General features: G+C 36.4%; 3 protein-coding genes and 1 long non-coding RNA gene across 5 annotated transcripts; 3 read left to right on the forward strand and 1 right to left on the reverse strand.

The window, feature by feature from the left end:
• Window positions 1-564: 564 nt before the first annotated feature.
• Window positions 565-2,283, reverse strand: LOC109046379. The gene is made up of 4 exons (XR_002010536.2): window positions 2,132-2,283; window positions 1,397-1,451; window positions 1,200-1,298; window positions 565-679 (listed from the first exon to the last, which is right to left on the reverse strand). It is a non-coding gene; the product is annotated as an uncharacterized LOC109046379 (long non-coding RNA).
• On the forward strand, window positions 1,434-4,427 carry LOC109046077 (heat shock protein beta-11). The gene is made up of 3 exons (XM_019063875.2): window positions 1,434-1,489; window positions 2,846-2,962; window positions 3,193-4,427. Exon 3 carries the CDS (start codon window positions 3,408-3,410, stop codon window positions 4,029-4,031), a length of 624 nt encoding a protein of 207 aa, XP_018919420.2. The 5' UTR covers window positions 1,434-1,489; window positions 2,846-2,962; window positions 3,193-3,407; the 3' UTR covers window positions 4,032-4,427.
• A 607-nt stretch (window positions 4,428-5,034) lies between these two features.
• On the forward strand, window positions 5,035-10,577 carry LOC109046076 (zinc finger protein 708-like). Of its 2 annotated transcripts, none has more exons than XM_042778945.1 (4): window positions 5,035-5,369; window positions 6,018-6,153; window positions 6,777-7,274; window positions 8,862-10,577. In XM_042778945.1, exons 1-4 carry the CDS (start codon window positions 5,190-5,192, stop codon window positions 10,316-10,318), a joined length of 2,271 nt encoding a protein of 756 aa, XP_042634879.1. In that variant the 5' UTR covers window positions 5,035-5,189; the 3' UTR covers window positions 10,319-10,577. The 2 variants fall into 2 exon arrangements, with proteins under 2 accessions (XP_042634879.1, XP_042634878.1); XM_042778944.1 differs by having other exon boundaries at window positions 5,036-5,369; window positions 6,015-6,153.
• A 539-nt stretch (window positions 10,578-11,116) lies between these two features.
• LOC109046302 (plasminogen activator inhibitor 1 RNA-binding protein) lies at window positions 11,117-14,253 on the forward strand. The gene is made up of 8 exons (XM_042778946.1): window positions 11,117-11,542; window positions 11,714-11,819; window positions 11,921-12,067; window positions 12,587-12,658; window positions 12,741-12,824; window positions 12,975-13,134; window positions 13,200-13,388; window positions 14,082-14,253. The coding sequence occupies exons 1-8, from the start codon at window positions 11,302-11,304 to the stop codon at window positions 14,124-14,126; spliced, it is 1,044 nt and encodes a 347-aa protein (XP_042634880.1). The 5' UTR covers window positions 11,117-11,301; the 3' UTR covers window positions 14,127-14,253.
• Window positions 14,254-20,188: the final 5,935 nt, after the last annotated feature.

Here is a 20,188-nt window from a genome sequence, read left to right on the forward strand (position 1 = left end):
GATAACTAAGTGTCATCTGCAAAGGTTATCTGAACATCCCTCCCTACACATTCCATTTCCCAATAAATCCTCTAACAATATTCTTACAAAACTTCCAATATTTTTGTCTCTGTTAAAGTCATGGCAGTTTTGGGTTTTTAGATAAATTTAGAATAAATGGTGTTTATAAATGAAGGAAAGCAGTTTCTAAACAAATATTTATTTCGCTTTTATAAATAGTAAATGAAGTGTAGCACCCCAGGTAAGTAGCTGTGAAGCATTTGTGCAAATTCAGCACTTGTGGTGTATTGGCTTGACCTAAATCCTGGGATTTATGCTAAACCATGGTCAGGTTATACAACTGTCCTCCCTCTATAAATGTCACCAGAGCAGTGCAGAAAAGACAAAACAGTCCTCAACACATTCTCAGAGAATGATCTTGGTTTGTCATGCATATAAATATAAATAATCCAACCAAATTAAAAATGTTCTTATCTTGCTGAAAAGGTTTGCAGACGCCCTTATGATGCATATAATCAGAATTACCTGAATAATGGCAATGAGGAAAAAGAAAACATACAAGAATATTTTTACCTTCTGTCTTTATTGAAAATAAAAATTAGGTTCATTGTGATTCATATCATTTGGTGCTGGAATGGATACATCATGGAGATTTACTTCAGAATGGTGTCAGAGTTTGCTGTGGAGATAAAAAAAAAAGAAAGAAAGAAATTAAGATATTTTAATATTTTTTATTATCTGTGGTCAAGTTAACACCCTGTAGCCTGTGAGAAGAAATACATCCCCTGAAATTCCTGTCCATGAACAGTGCTACTTTGCATTTGATTCACTGAATATTTTCAATGAATAACTTTGAACCCAAACTTAATTTTCAAGTAGGTGAAAACTGGCACGCTACATAATGAGACACTGTTAATGTATCACAAAATCAAAAAAGGGCTCATTTCTTTCATCAAAAACACCATTTCAACATTACTGTATCTCCCCTCTACATAAGGCTGGTTAATGTAAAAAATCCGCATTCACTAAAAACACAAAGATTAGAAACTAACAGGTGGGCCAGGGTTAAAAACCACCACAAAAAATACACTTTTTGTAACATCATCGATATATTTTGCTATATTTTATTCTTGTTATATTGTAGTATAAAAGTGTGTGTGTGTGTGTATACATACAGAGAGAGAGAGAGTGTTACAGACCTTCAGACAGCTGTTTGTAAATGCGTTCTTGCTCTTCCCTGAGTTTCTTCTCTTCCTCCTCAATCCTCCTTTCTTCAGCAGCAATGGGCTTCAGATAATCTGGTGAGAAAATCGATTAAAAAAACAACATAGAAAGACAGAGACAGAAAAGACAACACAAAAGCCTGTTTCAAAATACCAAAAACACAAACACTTACCATATCTCTGCTTCCCATAAATTAATCCAATTAGCAAGGCTGACCATCTTGCAGTCTGAAATCAGAGAACGAAAACTGCTGGTTTGTTTACTGGTGAGCTTTGGAAGGACTTCACAGGCCACTCTTATATTTTACAAATCCATTTCTTTATTGAATACGACTAAAACTGAACATTCACTTTGAGAAAATAGAGTTTCAATGATGTTGTACTCGAACTTTAGGACAACAGCATGCAAATCACAGTTTGTTAATGAGCACTTGACATTCAGCAATGTCCTTTGGTGCGGCACGCTAATAATTAATATAGTCAGCTATTAATAAAAACAGTTTTAAAATATACAGATATGTTAATATTAAGTATACACTTCGTATGACCATATTAATTTAGAGACTAACGTTACAGGGAATATCTATACTTTTATAAATTCACCTTATCGCTCTCTTAAGTTTAGTCTTTACCCCTATTCACATTTGACACGTTCCTTCGCGGTTTTCTTAGCAACACGTCATGGTGCCCATTAGATAGCATTAGTGACCTTGCAGTGCTGTGGTTAGGCTGCTAACTGGCTAACACGATTAGCTTATCCACCGGCTAAAGCTAACACAGTAGCGTTGGCTATGTATAGCACACTATTTGCTGAGGATAAATGAAGGTCGCTGATATTAACTATAAAAACTAGATGTTACTGAATATAAAACACAATTTGAGAGTCATATTCCTAAGAGAAGGTATACCTTAATAAGCGGGGAGACCTGCACGGGAGGAACCATGTTTGACTTCGAGCGGATCTCTTCAGCAGAGAGAGGAGGAAGTCGCTGCGCTCTGCTTGCTGTCACACTGTAGCCTTTATGTCCATCAGCTTTTTGCCTATTTTTCACCAAATTTTTAAATAAAAAACAATAATGATAATACTTTTAAACCTTTTTAGATGTTCACTTAATATAGTCTCTCAGTTAATATAGGGTATTCATTCATTCATTCATTCATTTGTTAGGCCTTTTATTATTATAGTAGTAGTAGTAGTAGTAGTAGTAGTAGTAGTATTGTTGCTTATAATTTTAACAACCAGTTGACTTAGTCTTACACTGTAAAAAAAAAAAAAAAAAAGTTTTTTAATCTATGTATAAATATTTCATACGGTCTCTCAATTAATATAGGGTATTTATTTATTTAGTAGTAGCAGTGGATAAGATTTAGAAAGAAATCAGTTTTGATGTATCATGCCTTGTCATTCAAAGACAAATTGTGTAAACCTTTGAAAAAACTATAATTACAAAATCTTAGATAAGACAGGTTATAGTTATAAAGATGAATTCCATTAAAGCCTACTTCCTAAATAGATACTTGAAATCAGTCTCATAGTGATGGTATAGCCACAGATTAAACATTAGAGTACACTATGTCTCCACCTGAGTTAAAGTTGTTCCTTCCTTTTGAATCTATTTCAGGAGGTGACCTCACCAGAGGCACTGCCGACACAGGTGTCAGGTTCAGAAACCTGCAGGATTAGAAAGCATGTTGGAACGCTTGTAAGATAAATTTAAACACAACTGAGAGAATATGAAGTAAGTTATGACACACACAAAATATATGCCCTGATGTGACACGGAACTATTTCTCACAGTAACCCTGATTAGTTATTATATTTAATATATGTGTCAATGTATGTTAAATAAACCTTGTATCATCCTCTTGCATTAACCTCTTCCCTTAATAGAAAGTTATGCAGACCCATTAGAGCACCAGAGTGGTCAGTGGAAATAGAACAATGATGTACTTCTCTGGTATTTAACAGATGGATCACAAAAATACAGCCGACTTGTTTTGGAACATGACAGCAAGTGCTCAGTCATAGCAGCTCTTCGACAGGCTGACACACACCATAGCACTAATAGAGGAGTGTTACTGGAATGTTCCAAGACAGTATATAAAAGCCTCAGCTCTTGTTCATTGGGACAGAAGCACAGAAGAACTCAACCAGCTCAAAACAGCACCGAAAATCCACCAAAAATGCTTTGCCCAAGCACATTTCAGCCTCACCTCAGCCCATTCATGGACTTCCACTGGCCAGTGCGCAGTCTGTGGCCGGAGACCAGACCTCTGTTCTTTCAGATGGAGAAAGAAATGATGAGACACATGCAGGAGATGAGACACAACCTGGAGTTCATGGAACGCTTGCACCAAAGGATTTTCGACGAGATTGACCATGTTTCACCCATGACGACTTTCAAACCCATCTCATTCCAGCTCGGAAAGGAAGGAAGCCTCTATGCACTGACGCTAGATACAAAGGATTTCAGCCCAGAGGAGCTGTCCGTTAAACAAGTGGGCAGGAAGTTGCGGGTGAGCGGCAAGACAGAGAAGAAGCAAGACGATGGGAAAGGATCATTCTCGTACAGATGCCAAGAATTCAGGCAGGAGTTTGACCTTCCTGAAGGTGTGAATCCTGAGATGGTGACCTGCTCTATAAATGATGGTCAGCTACAGATACAAGCACCCAAAGAAGCCAATGCTGTGAGCAACGAGAGAGTGATTCCCATTACATACACTCCTGCTGTGAAAAGTCCTGTTCCTCAGAGCCCTCAACCTCAACCTGAGAGCCAAGGAGCTGAGGCAGAGGCTACGGATAATTGAGTTTCGCCTCTACTATATATCCCACAACTGAACAAATGACTCTGTGACATTCATTTACAGCTTGAACTTACAAAATTGTAAAAGAATCAAATTTGTGAAAGATCATTATTGGTCCTACCTTGTGGAATTGTATTAACATTTTGTTTATTGAATTACGATTCAGAAGAGAAGTCAGATACTTCAATTCAATTTGTTTTGTTAAATTGTTACATTTTTGGTACATTTCAAAAAGATGTAAAAACAGAGAGAAAAAATTAATTTGTATTCTAATAAACTAAAAAAAATGTGGGTTGGGGTTTGGAATGGCTACCATGTTTATTTGCAAGATTTACACAAAATATTATTCAATTGGTAAATATATTAATTTGTATTTATTTAATAAATGCGTCTTCCATTTTTGTCTTTACAATTTCTTAAGAATTGTTGCTTGCATTAAATTATTAAGAATAGTTGCAAAGAATTGCATGCATCTCACAAATTCATAAAACCATTTGTTTTCTTGGTGTAAAAAAAAAAAAATCAGCATTAATCATGAACTAAGTTCTTTAATATGAATCTCATCCATATTGATGCTTTAACAAAACATTTTTAAAATCTAAAATAAAATATACCTACTTTCTGTCCACACATTAGATATTTTTGAAAATTTAAAGAAATATTTGTACATAAAAAATATATATATTTTCTTCAGCAAGGTTTTAGTTTTTGTGTCCCAACAAACATGCATAAAATAATTAAAAATAGTTGCATGCAATTATCTAACAAATTCACAAAAACATTTTTGTAGGAGTGAAAAATAAGCAAATATCAAAACTGATCTATTTAACAAGAATCTCATCCATTTCGATTCCAGTACAGAAGCAAAAAAAATAAATAAAAATAAATAAATAAATAAATAAATAAATAAATAAATCCCCTCCGATCACAAGTGACGTTGATACTTGTACTAATCACTCCAAACCTCTAGGCGGCAGTCCTGCTTTAACAAAACACACTCTATACGGAATTTTAGTGGCAGAAAAAACCCTTCCGTTTGTTGTTCACCCGCCACTAACAAGCAAATGGCTAGCTGGGGTACTTTTTAAGGCACAATTGTATATGTGATGAGTTAGTAAGCATATTTTTTGGAAGGAAGGTGCCGAATAATCATCCTTGAGCATGACGGCAGTAATTCACGAGTTACTGTCCTCCGTTATGGGGGTATTAGTTGAAAGTGTCGTGTCGGAGTTGAGCAAACATCTCTCTGACTTCACGACTGTCTTATCTGAGGAGTGGAAGCGCAATAAGGGGACGGCAGTGAACAAAAACAGAATTAAACAGGCGAATCAAGCCAAAACTGTAAGTTCTAGAGTAGATGAACGATTGTGGTGTCCATTCCTGTTCATAATAGGCTTCTGAATGTTGGTTACCAGCTGTATTTACAACTTCTATTTATTTACAAGTCCATATTGAATGTAATTATGTTATAAATATACGAAACAAGTTCTGTTCAAATAAGTTCTGTTCATAAATTTAAGTTCACAAACCAGGTGTATATATATATATATATATATATATATATATATATATATATATATATATATATATATATATATACACACACACACACACACACACACCTGATTTAAGTTAAATAATAATAATAATAATAAAAAAAAAACATGACCTTGCAGTATGTGCTCGGCAAGGTTTTAATTTTTGTCACAACAATCATTATTGGCTCCACCATGTTTGGTATTTTGACATTAGTAAAACATTTTATTAGTGCAGATAACTTGTCATATGTTGTCTGAAGAAGTCAAATATTTTGTGTGTACAAAGTAATGATCGTAGGTCTTAAGTTCTGATAGAGCACAAGATTATTAAGACAATATAAGTGAATTTGATTATAATCAAACCTGTTTTTTTTTTTTTTTACATGCAGGAAATTGTAATAATTGTATGCAATGAACTAAATCTCCAATGATCTCTTTTGTGTTTCAGAAGGAGTTTGCTGATTTCATGGAGATGTTGAGTAAAGCCACAGTAGAGACGATGGTGAAACTGATTCATGATCACATCTCAGCTCAAGTACCAGAAGCTACAGCAAAGTCTCAGCTCTCAAAACAAGACAAACTAAATGGTACATCTTCATACTTAATCACAAACCTGGGCTACACTCAAATATTCAGTGTTTGTCTTGGCTATATTATTTACTCACCCTTAAGTTGTATGAGTTTCTTTCTTTGGCTGAACACAAAAGAAGATATTTTTAATAATGTGGCAGATATTTTTTTCTTCTTTTAAAATTAAACTCCTTTCATTTTGATCGATTTGACAGAAAACAAGACTTCTTATCTTATGTCAATTAAATGTATCTTTAGACATTTGCTCTGGAAAGCAAGTCAAAAATACTGAGGAAGTATTAACATTTTTGCAGCCTGATCAGAAAGTTATTTCCGTATTCTAGTGTACTCTAGAATAAAATAACCAAAACAAAAAAAGATGACCAGGCAGAAACCCTTGCTCTGTAAATCTGTTTAAGACCCCAAATCAGAATAAAAAGAAAAAACCCTTTCACTTTAAATCTGATTAATATGCCAAATCAAATTTAAAAAATCACTACTTAAATAAATCCAGCTTGTACAGTCAATAATAATACTTATTAAATGTTATGTATTTGTATTGTGAATTTAAGATTTTCAGTGTGGTATTTCAAAAACAAACAAAACATTTTTTTTTTCTTCTCTTATTGTATTCTCACAGAGGGTCAAGCAGCCACATCGGAGTCTGAAAATAATGTGCTTCTTGAGTCTGAACAGAACAAGGATTATGAAATGGAATCAGAACATCATGAAAACTCTGGACAAGCAGCAAATCAGTACCAACAGCTGTCATCTGCACCCACAGATATTCTGGCAGGCAGTTTAAGTTTGAGTGAAAGCCAGCCATCCACAAGCATGAACATAGCTGCTGAGGAGAGACAGGAGCCTTTAATTTGTGAGTCCTGTGGAGTATCGTTCAGTGACATGGCCCTGTTAAACATTCACAATGCTTTACACAAAGAAAGACCTTTCAATTGTTTGACATGTGGGAATACTTTCAAAATGATGAAATGCTTGATGAAACACCAGAGATTTCACATGACTCCGGATTTGAGTATTGAGTTCGAAGCCACTCTGAATGAAGAAGAATTCATTGTGCAGCTTGAAACCTGTGACACTGTCAATACATCACTGGAAACACTAGAGGTCACCACTCAAGGTAAGACATGAATTCAAATGCAGCTTAAAGGGATAGTTCACCCAAAAATGAAAATTACCCCATGATTTACTCACCCTCAAGGCATCCTAGGTGTATATGACTTTTTTCTTTCAGACAAATCCAATCGGAGTTATATTAGAGGTGCTGTGTGTAGGATTGACACCGAGTGGTTAAACTAGGTATTGCAGTCCAAATTCAAAATATTGGAGAGGGTTTTTTTCACCCGGCTCCTCCTCCTCAGACTACACCCACACACAGGTTGCCAGATTGATGAAACAAACAGAAACGAGCGCACTTAATGATGAATGAAATGAAATATGCTGTGTTTTCACCAACTGACAACCCGGGGTGCCGAAATATAATTGGGTAAACTGGCAGTGGGCGGGTTTCACAAACCAAAACAGAGACCGACATTCTGGCCCGGAACGCACATTTTCAAATGAGAATAACTGACTGTAGCATTGTTTTTCAGATAAACAAGTATGTTAACTTAGCAGGTTTCTTAAATATCTGGAAACATATTATGACATTTTTATGTTTTAATAGAGTCAAAATCTTACATACAGCACCTTTAAGGCGAAGTCGTGGCCTAATGGTTAGAGAGTTTGACTCCCACTTCACTTTAAAAAAATGTGCTGGCTCTTCCAAGCACTTCCAGAACATCATCTGCCAGAACAGCATTCTATTGTGAACATGTTTTTTGTTTTACAAGATTATGGTTTCTAAAGTTTAAAATATGCATATTTTTCTTATAAAAATGTATCGATTCGCTTCAGGAGGCCTTAATTGGCCCCCAGAGTGTGGGACACTTTTTATGATGGATTGACGCACTTTATTGGACTTCTATTGGACTATTGAATAATACCACCCATTCACTGCCATTATAAAGCTTGGAAGAGCCGAGACATTTATAACTACAAGTCCAATTGTACTCGTCTGAAAGAAGATAGTCATATACACTTTGGATGGTCTGAGGGTGAGTAAATCAGGGGTAATTTTAGTTTTTGGGTAAACTATCCCTTTAAAGTTCTGTTTAGAAATATGTTTCCCTGCACAGTATGGGAGTCATCTTGGACTGTGTACTGTAAATGCAGCATATGGTTTAATTTTTTGTCATGATTTGGTGTTTAAGAATGTTTTTGTTTCTATTATTATTTTAAAAAAATGGGTTGTGCTGCTTAATACTTTTGTGGAAATCATGATCAGTTTTTTCAGGATTTTTTTGGTGTTCAAAAGAACAGTGTTTATTTGAAATAGAATTTCTTGTAACAATATCAATGTATTCATTGCCACTTTATCCAGTCAATTAATTGTCTGCTTGTTGAATAAAAGTATAAATAAAAAACGTATTGACTCCAAACTTGTAAACAGTAGTGAATGTAAAACTCTCATATATCCATGTCAGGTGAGTGTTATTTCTTTAAAGACGTTAATTCATATTTTTTATTTATGTAAAACACAGTGAGTGAAAAATTACTGACTGCACCCTTAATGACCAATATTTTATATAAAAAACGTATAAATATTTAATTGACATTTTTTCAGGTTGTTTCTCTTAAACATACTCTTGTGTTCTTCTCCTCACAGAAATTCTCCAGAATAACTTGGACAATGAAGACGTATCTTGTGCTGTCTTGGAAAGCAGTCAGTATGTGACCGAATCTCTTGTGCAAGGTTTAAATATTACCATCGAAAACACAGACAACCAGCCCAACACCACACCTAACACAGATATGATCAAGAAATCGAATGATGGCTTGTTCCGATGCAAAACTTGCGGGAAGTGTTTTGAACTCAGGTGGAAGTTCATTAACCACGTTCGGGCTCATGTGAAACATTACAAATGTTCGCATTGCGAGAAGCGCTTTACTATGAGGAGCTGCCTCATCAGACACGCAGCGATGCACACTGGAGCTCAGCTATTCAAATGTGATATATGTTCCAAGTCTTTTGTATTTCAGGCCTCCCTGGAAAAGCACAAGCATCTTCATACGGCAGAAAAGACGGTTACCTGCTCGAACTGTCAGAAGGTCTTTCCTGGCAAGCGTTCGTTCGGCAGACACAGATGCAAAGCAGTCGAAACGCTCTACAACTGTCCAGTATGTGACAAGCAGTTCAAAATTAAGCAAAACATGCTCGATCACCAAACACTGCACACTGGCGAGAAGCCCTACTGTTGCGAAATATGTGGTGCTTTTTATAGCTGCGAGCGATATCTGAAAAATCACCAGAAGAGTCACATCGAGAAAACCTACGATTATCCATGCGAACTCTGCGACAAAAGGTTCAGCGCTCGCAAACATTTGCAAGCTCATATGCTCGTGCACACGAGGGAAAAGCGATACGCTTGTGAGGTATGCGATAAGAAGTTTGCCACCTCTGGAAACCTCAACAGACACAAAGCCGGTCACACGGGTGTGAAGCTGTACGGTTGTCCGATATGTTTGAAAAGGTACACCACAGCGTACGCCCTGAAGATGCACATGCACAAACACACTTCAAGCAAACCATTTCTTTGCGACGTTTGCGGTAAGGGATTTACCAGTTCAGACTACATGAAAAGACACAAGCGAATCATTCACGCAGGAAGGAGGGATTGTGTGTGCTCGATCTGTAATAAGGCCTTCATATTCCCCAGTTCTCTTAATCAGCACATGCTTGTACATACAGGAGAGAAGCATCACGAGCGGCTGGTCAGTCCTTTGTTGAAGAAGTTCAGTTGCGATCATTGTCAAAAGAAGTTCTATTCACAAGCCGCCCTTACGGTACACCAAAGGGTTCACACCAAAGAAAAGCCGTATAGTTGTGAGGTTTGTGGAAAGAGGTTTGGATATTCGAGCAGTATTCAGATGCACATGAGAATCCATACGGGGGAGAGACCTTTTGGTTGTGATGTTTGTGGTAAGACGTTCAACCAGGCTGTGCATCTGAGGACCCATCAGCGAGTGCACACCGGTCTGAAGTCATTCAGTTGTGAGAGCTGTGGGAAGAAGTTTGTGGATCATAGAAATCTTAAACAACATAAATGTAAATACACCATGTAAATGCTTACATATTTACAAGACGAAAGGTTACACTGAGTTAAACACTGCATCTTTTTTTTCCAGGGCTGTTTTATGTAATAGTTTTATGTAATGCATAGCATTATGTTCCTAACTGATGATCTGTATTCTTATTTGGCAAGCTGAATGAAAATCGTTTGTATGCTTCTGTATTTTTAATTGTGTAAACAATTATATTTTCAAACCAGTACTGGAAATCAATGCTTGAGTGTGATGGCAATAAAACATGAACCACCTCTTACCTTTTTTTTTTTTGCATTAAATATATTATTAAAGAATTGGCATAGAATTATTATTAGTCATGTTTGAAAAGTATTTTTCTGGTGCCTATGATGTCCCACAATCCTGTGCGTGCTTCACAGACTGAGTGGTCACTCAAGTAAATTCAACTATTAATTTCTACTTGGAAATAACTCTAAGTTTGCTTGATATTCATTTCACGTAACTTTCGAGTTATTATAGTTTTGCATATGGGACAGATATATAACGAAATGCGTAGTGATGAGGAAAATGTATAAACAGAAATTGTACCCACTTTTAACAGAATGATAATAGATTTATAGTTTTAGCCTTGTTCACATTTCCAGTCACAAACATCGGCAATAAAAAAGGCCGAAAATAACCCAACATATATTTTCTATACTATGACAGCAAACAGTCGAACGTTTGAGTGAGTGCCAAAGTATTTTGAAAAAAAAAAAAAATTTGGTGAGTGCATTCTAAAACTAAGTTGACTTCCGGGGCGGAGACTAATTGCTTATAAATGAACCTGAATTCAATCACCTGAACGTCACATCTGATGGATACGTTGATTGGGGCTCGCAGACTAGATCTAAATCTTTGGCCACGGTTTATCGCCTCTATTTTTCTCTTTGGGAGATAAACAGAACTTAGCTCTGCTGTATTTGTAGTCCTTCGATGAGAGCAGCTCGATAGTTTAATTTCCCCTGCAATAGTGGATAAAGATGAAGGAGTTAGGAGAGGAGATGCCTGATGAAGAATATGGATGCGCCGTTGCGAATCGTTTCGGCCGGCTGCTGGACGATGAGTCCGACCCGTTCGACATCTTATACGCGGCAGGGGTGGAAAAGAAACCGAAGAAGAAGAAAGATGAACCAAAGAAAACTTCAACCACAACTACAGCTGGAAAGAAAGAGTCTCAAAGGGCCAGGAAAATAGTACTTCCGGCAGGTGGGGATGGACAAGGTATGTGAAGGACGGCCTCATTTTATTCGACGCAACGTGCCTTTCTTTTAATAAATTATCTTCTAACTTAATCCATAGAAGATATCATGACTTTAAATGTGGTTGCTGAGGTTTTAGGCATTTAAAGTGTTTACATTTTGTGCGTGGCTTGTATTTGGTTCGAATTTCTAGGCCAAATCCGTCTTGCTTGTGGAGAAGTTGAGCGAATAATGAGAAGCGTGACTTTTGAGCGCAAACCCACCGATGCAGACTCCCCCCTCAGCTTTTCTGTTGAGAGGTAAACGTCTATAATTACGTGTTAATGAATGTCTTTTACTTTTTATTCATCTTCCTGAATTTATTTTGCATGCCACGCAATCAGTATTCATCTGTGTGCAGGCCTGTGGATGTGCTGGACAGGCCTGTCAGAGGAAGAGGTACAGAAAGAGGACGAGGAGCCCGAGGCCCAGGATATCAAAGATCCAGTGATGGATTTGACCAGAGGGGAAAGAGAGAGTTCGAGAGACACAGTGGCAGTGACCGAACGTGAGCTGTAACCCATTACTGTCATGTTAAGAGTCTAATTCATGGTCCGACTGAGTTTGATTTAGGGCCCAAACTTTATACTGGGTGTCACTTATAATTTATGTACAAATAATCTAATTAAACAAATATACAGATGTAAATGCGGCACTGAAATATTAAAACATTTTATTTGAATATTAAGTTGAATAATTGTATAAATGAGTGGCCAAAAGTGTACGATAAATTAAATTACTTTATAATATTTACAATACATTTTATAGAATGCTATAAAAAATGTAATTTAGTAATTCAATGTATTATTTTTAGAAATAATACTTTAGGATATTTTAAGTGATGGATGATGTTAATGATTACGTACTTAATTGCAGTTGTTTTTGCATTGCCTTTTTTCATCACCCTTTCAGAACTGATCTGGCACCAGTTTTTGGGTTGAAAATTACTGGTTGAAATCACCGCTTTGAGCTTAGAATATTTTATGTGCACAATCAGCTGATAAATGAGACATTGCTTTAAAATCAGGAGTGTCCGATCTGAAGAGAAGCGCAGCGGCAGTGGATCTCGCAACTGGGGCTCGATGAGAGACCATATGAGGTGTTTCACATTTTATGTCAGATTGAAATAATCCCCCCCCCCCCCCATTTAAAATGGTTGACATTTTCCTTCTGTCCTGTAGTGAAATTGAAGAGGGGTCACCTAATGAAGAGGTCGTTGAAAGTGAGGAGACCCGAGAGGCAGTTGAGACTGATGGAGAAAACAGGTCCGTTTCTCACAGCTGCAGGAAATATCTTTTAACACAGATGGTGCTTGACAGTGAATTTTATTATTTGCTGACTTTATGAACTTGATCTTCCTTTTATGATTCAGAATGGATGTGAATGTACGATTGCTCCTCTTATTACTCTTTCAGACCGACTGAGGAAGTGATTGAGCTTGCCCTAGAGATGACACTGGATGAGTGGAAAGCTCAACAGGAGCAAAGCAGGCCCAAAGTAGAGTTGAATATCCGCAAGGCAGACACTTCTGTGCCATCTAAGGCCGTGGTCATCCACAAGTCCAAATTCCTTCAGGTGAGGAGTCTTTTTCTTAAATGTTGGATACAGATTCACTCTTATAACTGTTGTTCTCATTTTAGAAACATCCTAATGGCTTGGATGAAGAGGATGTGGTTTTTCGCCGCCCGGCCAATGACATCACTTGTCAACTTGAGATCAACTTTGGCAGCCTGGCTCGGCCCTCTCGTGGTGGGAGAGGAGGACGAGGTGGTCGTGGCCGTGGGGCTCCATCCATGCCATCCCTAAGATCTCCACAAAAGCTTGAATCTGTAAGTTAGTTGTATTGGTTGCATCATCAATTGCTCATGCCCACACAGTCCTGAGAAATGCAAGACTTTTAGTTTAACACCGTGTACTTCACGTGACTACACGCAATAAGAGGGTATTTTCCATGTTAGTTGGAGTTTTTGTCCTAACCAGCTGTGACGGAGACATGCAAAGTTTCTATTTTAGAAACTGTTTCTATTTCTGTGACATAGTGGCTGGAGGAGCGACATACAAACTATGACAATGATGATCTTGGGTACTGATTATGTGCTTTATTCAATGTTAAAAGTGTCATTATGTAATATTGCACTCATAGCCATACTGAAAGCAGCAACAGAGTTTACCTCAGATCTTTTATTAAAGCAAAACTCTGTGAAGTGTTTTCCATGACAAAGATGGAATCAGTCACTCAGTATGTAGTTTTAAGAATGTTAAAAAGGTTTAATATTTATGAATTAGATTATAAACTTGTCAATTTTGTTGGGATTGCAGTGCGCTTCTCTCTTCTGAATGGCTGCGATATTTGAGTGATTCTGTCGCGTCGCATTCTCGTCTGGTGTGGACAGCCAAATTGCTTGTTGTGTCTTGTCAGGACATGGTGTTAGGCTCTTTTCAAGCCAGATAGGTGTTCATGCTGTATTAGAAAGTGCACCTGTGGTGGTTTGGGCTTAAATTATGTCTCTGTGTTTCCTAAGGCTCCAAACCCAGATGATCCAGAAGATTTCCCTGCACTGGCCTAGAGCTCCTCTGGAGGTAGAGAGTGAAAACTCTTCTGCAACCAATGTTGGTAACTCTGAAATGGGCAATGTGCACTTAATGGTCAAAAAATAAAGCATGCACAAAGTTGTTTCTTTGCAGTTACTGTAATTGTCATCTTGTGTATCATTCCAAAACTTCAGCACTTGTACTATTTTTAAGAGGATGGAGCAATAGTTTGATCTAAAAGCATGCTGTTAAAGGCATATCAATGCTGTGGGAACACTGTTAAGCATTAAAATCATAATGTAGACTTGCATTTCTTCAATTACTTGATTGACCAGAAGAGTTATGGGGTATTAAGCAAGGTGACCGTGACTTTGAACTGAAATTTAGTTTTCTGTAGTATGAATCAAACTCTGGGCTGTGTGTATCTCACCATTTTCATTTGAGGCAATAGAGAAAAAAAAAAAGAACGAAGAACAGAAGTTGGTGAGCATAAACCTTTCAAAATATTAAACATAATCTTATGGACCCCAAACTTCTGATTGGTTGGGTATGTATCCATATACAATTGCCTATAGCAAATCTAACCTTTCACTGGAGAATAAGAATTTAAAATGGGAGAGAAATCTCATTATGAAATGGTTTTTCTCTAATACATATTGGTCACAATTAATCATACCCTTTTATCCAATACTTTTTACAACCGCCTCTTGCCAAGAGAGTCTTCACCTATAATGCCTGAAGGGTCTAAACATTTGATCTCAGCTTGTTTAGTTCAGTGCTTCGCTTCACCACCAGGGGGCGAAATACCCCAGATAATAAGTGAAATCGGATTCTTGTGGCTGCCAGTAGGATGTCCGTTCTACTTCTGCTAGTTCCTGTGAGCTGTGGCGAGTCTTGAAGTAAAACTGGATCATTCAGTGCTGCTATACTCTGTTTGAAAAATGTTACTAAAAAAAAAAAACAAAGTTCTGATATCAGGGGAAAAAATACTGGTTTTAATTTTTTGTGGGTTGACAAGTTTCCTTGAAGCTCACAGTGCTTTGGCTGGTGATGGAATGTCACACTACTAGTCATACAGTGAAGAGAAATTACATTTACAATGGGCTGTTTCCTCAACTCACCATGTATCACTATAAATTTTGGCAGTTTGCTAGACGGTACTGCCAATCTCACTGAAAAGAACCACAGAGCTCAGTCCTGCAAGCCTAGCAGCAGTGAATTCTGAATCAGATTCCTCAGAGAGAACAGTAGTGAGAGAACCTCACATCTGCTAAATTTATTTATTTTTCCTTAAACGTCCCTGTTCCTCCTGATTGCTCTGACACTTATCTTTGAGCTATAAGAGTCTTGTCTTGGTGTAGTCATATGATACACCCTGTTATAGTCTTTGAAGAGAGTCTGGTGGTTTTTTTTTTAGCGGGATTGGGCTGGATTCTCGTGGCTGTGTTAACACTGAGGTGATTGTAAATGTTAGGCTTAAGTGTTCTTTCTGCATTCTCAGAGTTGTTTTTTGTTCTGTGGATGGTGTTGATCTGGTGAAACACAGGCATGAGCTCATTGTAGCTGACAGAGTGAATCCAGATGGATAAAGCAGTGATACTAGAAGGATATGTTCACAATATTTTCTGCACCCAAGTGCAAAGTTTTCTTTGTCTTGGCCTCTGTTTTCTCATCCGCTCTTTTCCTTACTCTCTCTCTCTGTATTTAAGGGCTGTTGGGGAGATCATGAACTGCGTGTGACTGTAATTAACTGTCAACTGTTTTGAATTAATATAGATCCATTGGGGGATAGAAACAAATGGTGATTGATTGTTGGCCTCGGGACCCAAAGAGTGATTGATTCAGTGTGGTGTTGAATTTGGTATAACCCCAAAAAAGCATTTGTACCTTTATTTTTCTTGAACAAATGTTAGGCTAAACCTTAAACAAGATCTTGTTTTCCTTCAGATTATTGAATTGCATTGACAAAGCCTTTTGTTTAGCATTGCTGTGGATGCAGTGGAGCAGTTGGTCCTGTAAGTAAAAGCTGATCATACTGTAAATATGAGATGATCTGAATGAGATGACATTAAAAGTCTTGGACCTGCTTCTATTTCATCTGTGTTGGATTTGTTTGTTATCCCCCTGGGACCCAGAGAAAAAAAAAACATTTTGGAATTTAAGTTTTTTTTTTTTTTTTTTCTTTTTTTCTTCTCTTTTTGACATTCATAGTGTTTGGAGAAATATATGACTGTTTAAAAAAATTCTTTGCATGTAGAGAATTCAGGACTTTGGTACTAAATAAAGTGACGAGACTAATGACAAAAATTTAAACCAAATTGGTTTTATTCTAATTTTCTTTAGTCATCTACACTGGTTATATACTATATATATATATATATATATATATATAATATTGTAAACGATGTTATGAAAGATATTACAATATTGAAGTATGTATTAATTAGCAGTGTTAAATCTAAATGAGTTTTATCACTTTGGCACAGAAATTAAAACTTCTAAACAGTTGCATATAGTTTCTAAACGATGTTATGAAAGATATTACATAATGATCTAATATAACATTTGCATCCTGATTACTTGTACCATTTTGTAAACATGGACAAAAATATAAATTACAGATGTTACAGGTCTACATTTATTTTGTACTGCAAAAATAGTGTTAATGTGTCATGGATGTTGCGTGGATTTTTCCCAGAATCATTTGTTATAGTTTTCGTGTGTGTAATACTTTTAGTGTGTCTTTAACAGGTGACCCCCCCCCCCCCCCCTTAGAGAACATAGAAAATAAATCAATATAATGCATAAAAACAAATTTAATAGTTAAATATAATGTAATAACACAATGATATAAATAATACTTAATATATCACAGTCTCTCTCAAATCTTAAAATCAGTCTCATATTTATATATGCAGTGTGTATGTATGTGAAAACTAAATTTTTAGTTTATTACATTTTGCAATTTAAAAATATCAGAAGAATACAAAATCACATTCGCCAAGATTTGCTTTTTCCATACCGCTCTAGAAGCCTAAATTCCCTCTCACTCTTTTCTTTGTGGTGCCTCAAGGTTGTGCTCCACGGTAAGTAAGTGTGGAGCTTAAAGAGTCAAACCCAACATATTGATTAGGGCTTTAAGGCTAGAGCCTTTAGCAACCTTGAATCCTGCATAGCATGTACTGCAGAGACTTTTTGACTAAGGAAATGGGGTCTGATAAACTACATGCTACTTTTGGGACTCAATTTTATTCTTCTCACACAAAGAAATTCTACTTCACATCAGAACAATTGTTTACTACGAGGCAAACTGCACCAACTTTAATCTTGACTCTGTTTGCACTGAACTGATTATACATACTGCAATATGCATATATATGTACTATTTTTATACACATTTGATGTGTGTTTTCAAACAGCCCAGTCATATCAAAGTCTTAACCCATATCTATTAATGATAAGCAGCTAATCAATCAGGGCTTTAGAGACACGGACTGCTTTTGCCCTGCAGGGAAAGAGGGGGCCAATCAGCAGTACCCATGTTCATTATTAATTCAGTAGCTATGAGAGCTCTTGGCTCTGTATCCCACTGAGTTTAGAGCTCGGTGTCAGCACAAAATGCATCCATCACAGTTTGGCCTTTTTGGTATTGATTTGGTCTACTATGTTAAATATATTCAAGCAACGATAATATATCATCACCACTGTGGGTAATTAACATGCATGAGATATTATAGGTATATAGAATTATAGGCATTAAATAATCAGTTTGAGATGCAGTGCTGGTTTAGTTTTTTTTTTTTTTTTTTTTTTTTTTTTTTTTTTTTTCTGGTTTAGAGTTGAATGAAATCACAGGCAATGATATATAAAACTAGTGGCTGAATCAACTGTCATTAAGCAAACTTATAATATGTAAATATGAATAATCAAGATGGTTATTACCACAAAGGTAAATTTTGAAATTTTTTGTCAGTCTGCATCAGTGGTGGGATTTTTTTTAATGACTCTTTCTGCAGGTAACATGGTTACAAGTGACAGTCTTTATGAGTAAGCCATTAAACAATTAAACCTATTTATTTGAAACCTGATTAGCTGCGATTGTGCTGTTTTCCAATTATAAGTAAGGCTGTGAACATAATTTTGCTTGTGTGATATTACTCAAATATAAGTGACTTGTAACAGAAAATTACTGCAATAATTTTTCATAGGAATTTGTATTTGTTTTTACCCGATGTTCACCTGTAGCGTCTTACCAATATATGTGAAAATACATGAAAATAGAACAATGAAAACAAAATGTTGTGTTTGAATTAGCTGTCATCTTCAAGCAAACCTATTTATAGTTATGTAAAAAAAAAGGTTCTATATAGAACCTTAAAAGGTTCCATCAGCCGCTCATCAGGGTTCAATCAGAAGACCTCTTTAGGGTTCTTTGTAGCCAGGAAAAAAGGTTCTATATAGAACCCTTTAGGGGTTCTTATCATGGGATCATTCTTTGGATTTAATTTATTTTAGTAAAATTTTAAGACTTAAACAGCTCATATAGCTATTTTATCACTAAAAACTGAAATAACTAAGCATACCACATCAATGTGTTGTGTGATCATTTAAGACACTTATTAGCTTTTACAGTGACAAGCAATATATAACACAGCAATTCACAGAGCAACAGTTACAGGGATTAACATAAATCCATTTTTCTTTATTCATACTTTTTATTATTTTTACCTCTCTAGAATAGCACTCTCCATTTTAGAAATGCTGTTTTTCAACCCTCTTCACCTTATCACCCATCCAACATGTCAGTCACAAATATATATTGGTTGCTAGAATCCACAAAAAAACAAAACAATTGAAAGTTAACTTGCTCAAATAAATAAATAAATTGAAAGTTAACTTCCAAAAAGAAATAAATAATAAATACATACGTAAAATGAGAATGTGAAAAGTTTGTCATCTCACCACCAGGTCATTACCCTTTACATTAAATAAATGTCAAGTATTTACTCCACATTCTCCTATAAACCAAGTAGTCGACTTTTTTTGTATGCTGCAACTTTTGCCAGTTCTGTAACCCATAAGAGATGATGAACCACATGTTTCTGAAAGGGAGCTAAAAGACTAACTAGTATTGTTTTTAAATTTATAAGCATTAAATGTTCATTTTACATTCAGATAAGCATTTAAACAATAAAAACAAATGGCCCATGACGATTTGAGCTCTGGGAAGGGCTAAATAGTGCTGATTGAAATTAACTTGCAATGATTTGACTTGACATCCTGGTGATTTGAAAATTTATTTGAAAGAGAGTACAGTACAACAGGAAGTCGTGGCCTAATGGTTAGAGAGTTTGACTCCTAACCCTAAGGTTGTGGGTTCGAAACACCACACGGCAATACCACAACTGAGGTGCCCTTGAGCAAGGCACCGAACCCCCAACTGCTCCCCGGGCGCCGCAGCATAAATGGCTGCCCACTGCTCCGGATGTGTGTTCACGGTGTGTGTGTTCACTGCTGTGTGTGTGCACTTTGGATGGGTTAAATGCAGAGCACGAATTCTGAGTATGGGTCACCATACTTGGCTGTATGTCACGTCATGTCACTTTAAAAAAGAGAAAGGAATCTCTCACAATTAAATCAAATCTTACAACTTATTTGAATTAGAGATGAGTGTGGTGTTTTCATCTGAATGTAGATGACCAGACAAGTAATGCTGCACTCCATAGTCCAGACCTGCAGTGACAGTGCAAAATATATATTTATTTATCAGCCAATCATAAGAACCTGCAATTATAAAATGTGGAAAGTAGAAGAAAAAAGATATCAGTAACTTCAATGACAAGTTTCCCAAAGTTGGTACTGTGAGGAAAAAGAAATGATGTACCTTTTGTGTTGTGTTGTAGCAAGTTGGTCGTGTTTCCTCTGACTTCCACTTTTCAGCAGCTGATAAGGTGGTGGTAAAAACTTTAAAAGTGCTCTCTGATAGGAGGAACATCTACAACAACCAAATACAATTACTTAAGCAAAACTAATGATTTACTATACTATAACTGCAAACACCAAATACTCACAATTATCTCCAGAAAAAAAATGGAAA

The sequence above is a fragment of the Cyprinus carpio genome, chromosome A21 (genome assembly GCF_018340385.1).
Source record: "Cyprinus carpio isolate SPL01 chromosome A21, ASM1834038v1, whole genome shotgun sequence".
NCBI lineage: Eukaryota > Metazoa > Chordata > Actinopteri > Cypriniformes > Cyprinidae > Cyprinus > Cyprinus carpio.

Coding starts and splice junctions, on each gene's coding strand:
- LOC109046077 (XM_019063875.2), top strand. CDS start 3,408: ATGCTTTGCCCAAGCACATTTCAGCCTCACCTCAGCCCATTCATGGAC.
- LOC109046076 (XM_042778944.1), top strand. CDS start 5,190: ATGACGGCAGTAATTCACGAGTTACTGTCCTCCGTTATGGGGGTATTA. Junction 6,154..6,776: donor AAAACAAGACAAACTAAATG/GTACATCTTCAT, acceptor GTATTCTCACAG/AGGGTCAAGCAGCCACATCG. Junction 7,275..8,861: donor ACTAGAGGTCACCACTCAAG/GTAAGACATGAA, acceptor TTCTCCTCACAG/AAATTCTCCAGAATAACTTG.
- LOC109046302 (XM_042778946.1), top strand. CDS start 11,302: ATGAAGGAGTTAGGAGAGGAGATGCCTGATGAAGAATATGGATGCGCC. Junction 12,068..12,586: donor CACAGTGGCAGTGACCGAAC/GTGAGCTGTAAC, acceptor CTTTAAAATCAG/GAGTGTCCGATCTGAAGAGA. Junction 13,135..13,199: donor ACAAGTCCAAATTCCTTCAG/GTGAGGAGTCTT, acceptor TTCTCATTTTAG/AAACATCCTAATGGCTTGGA.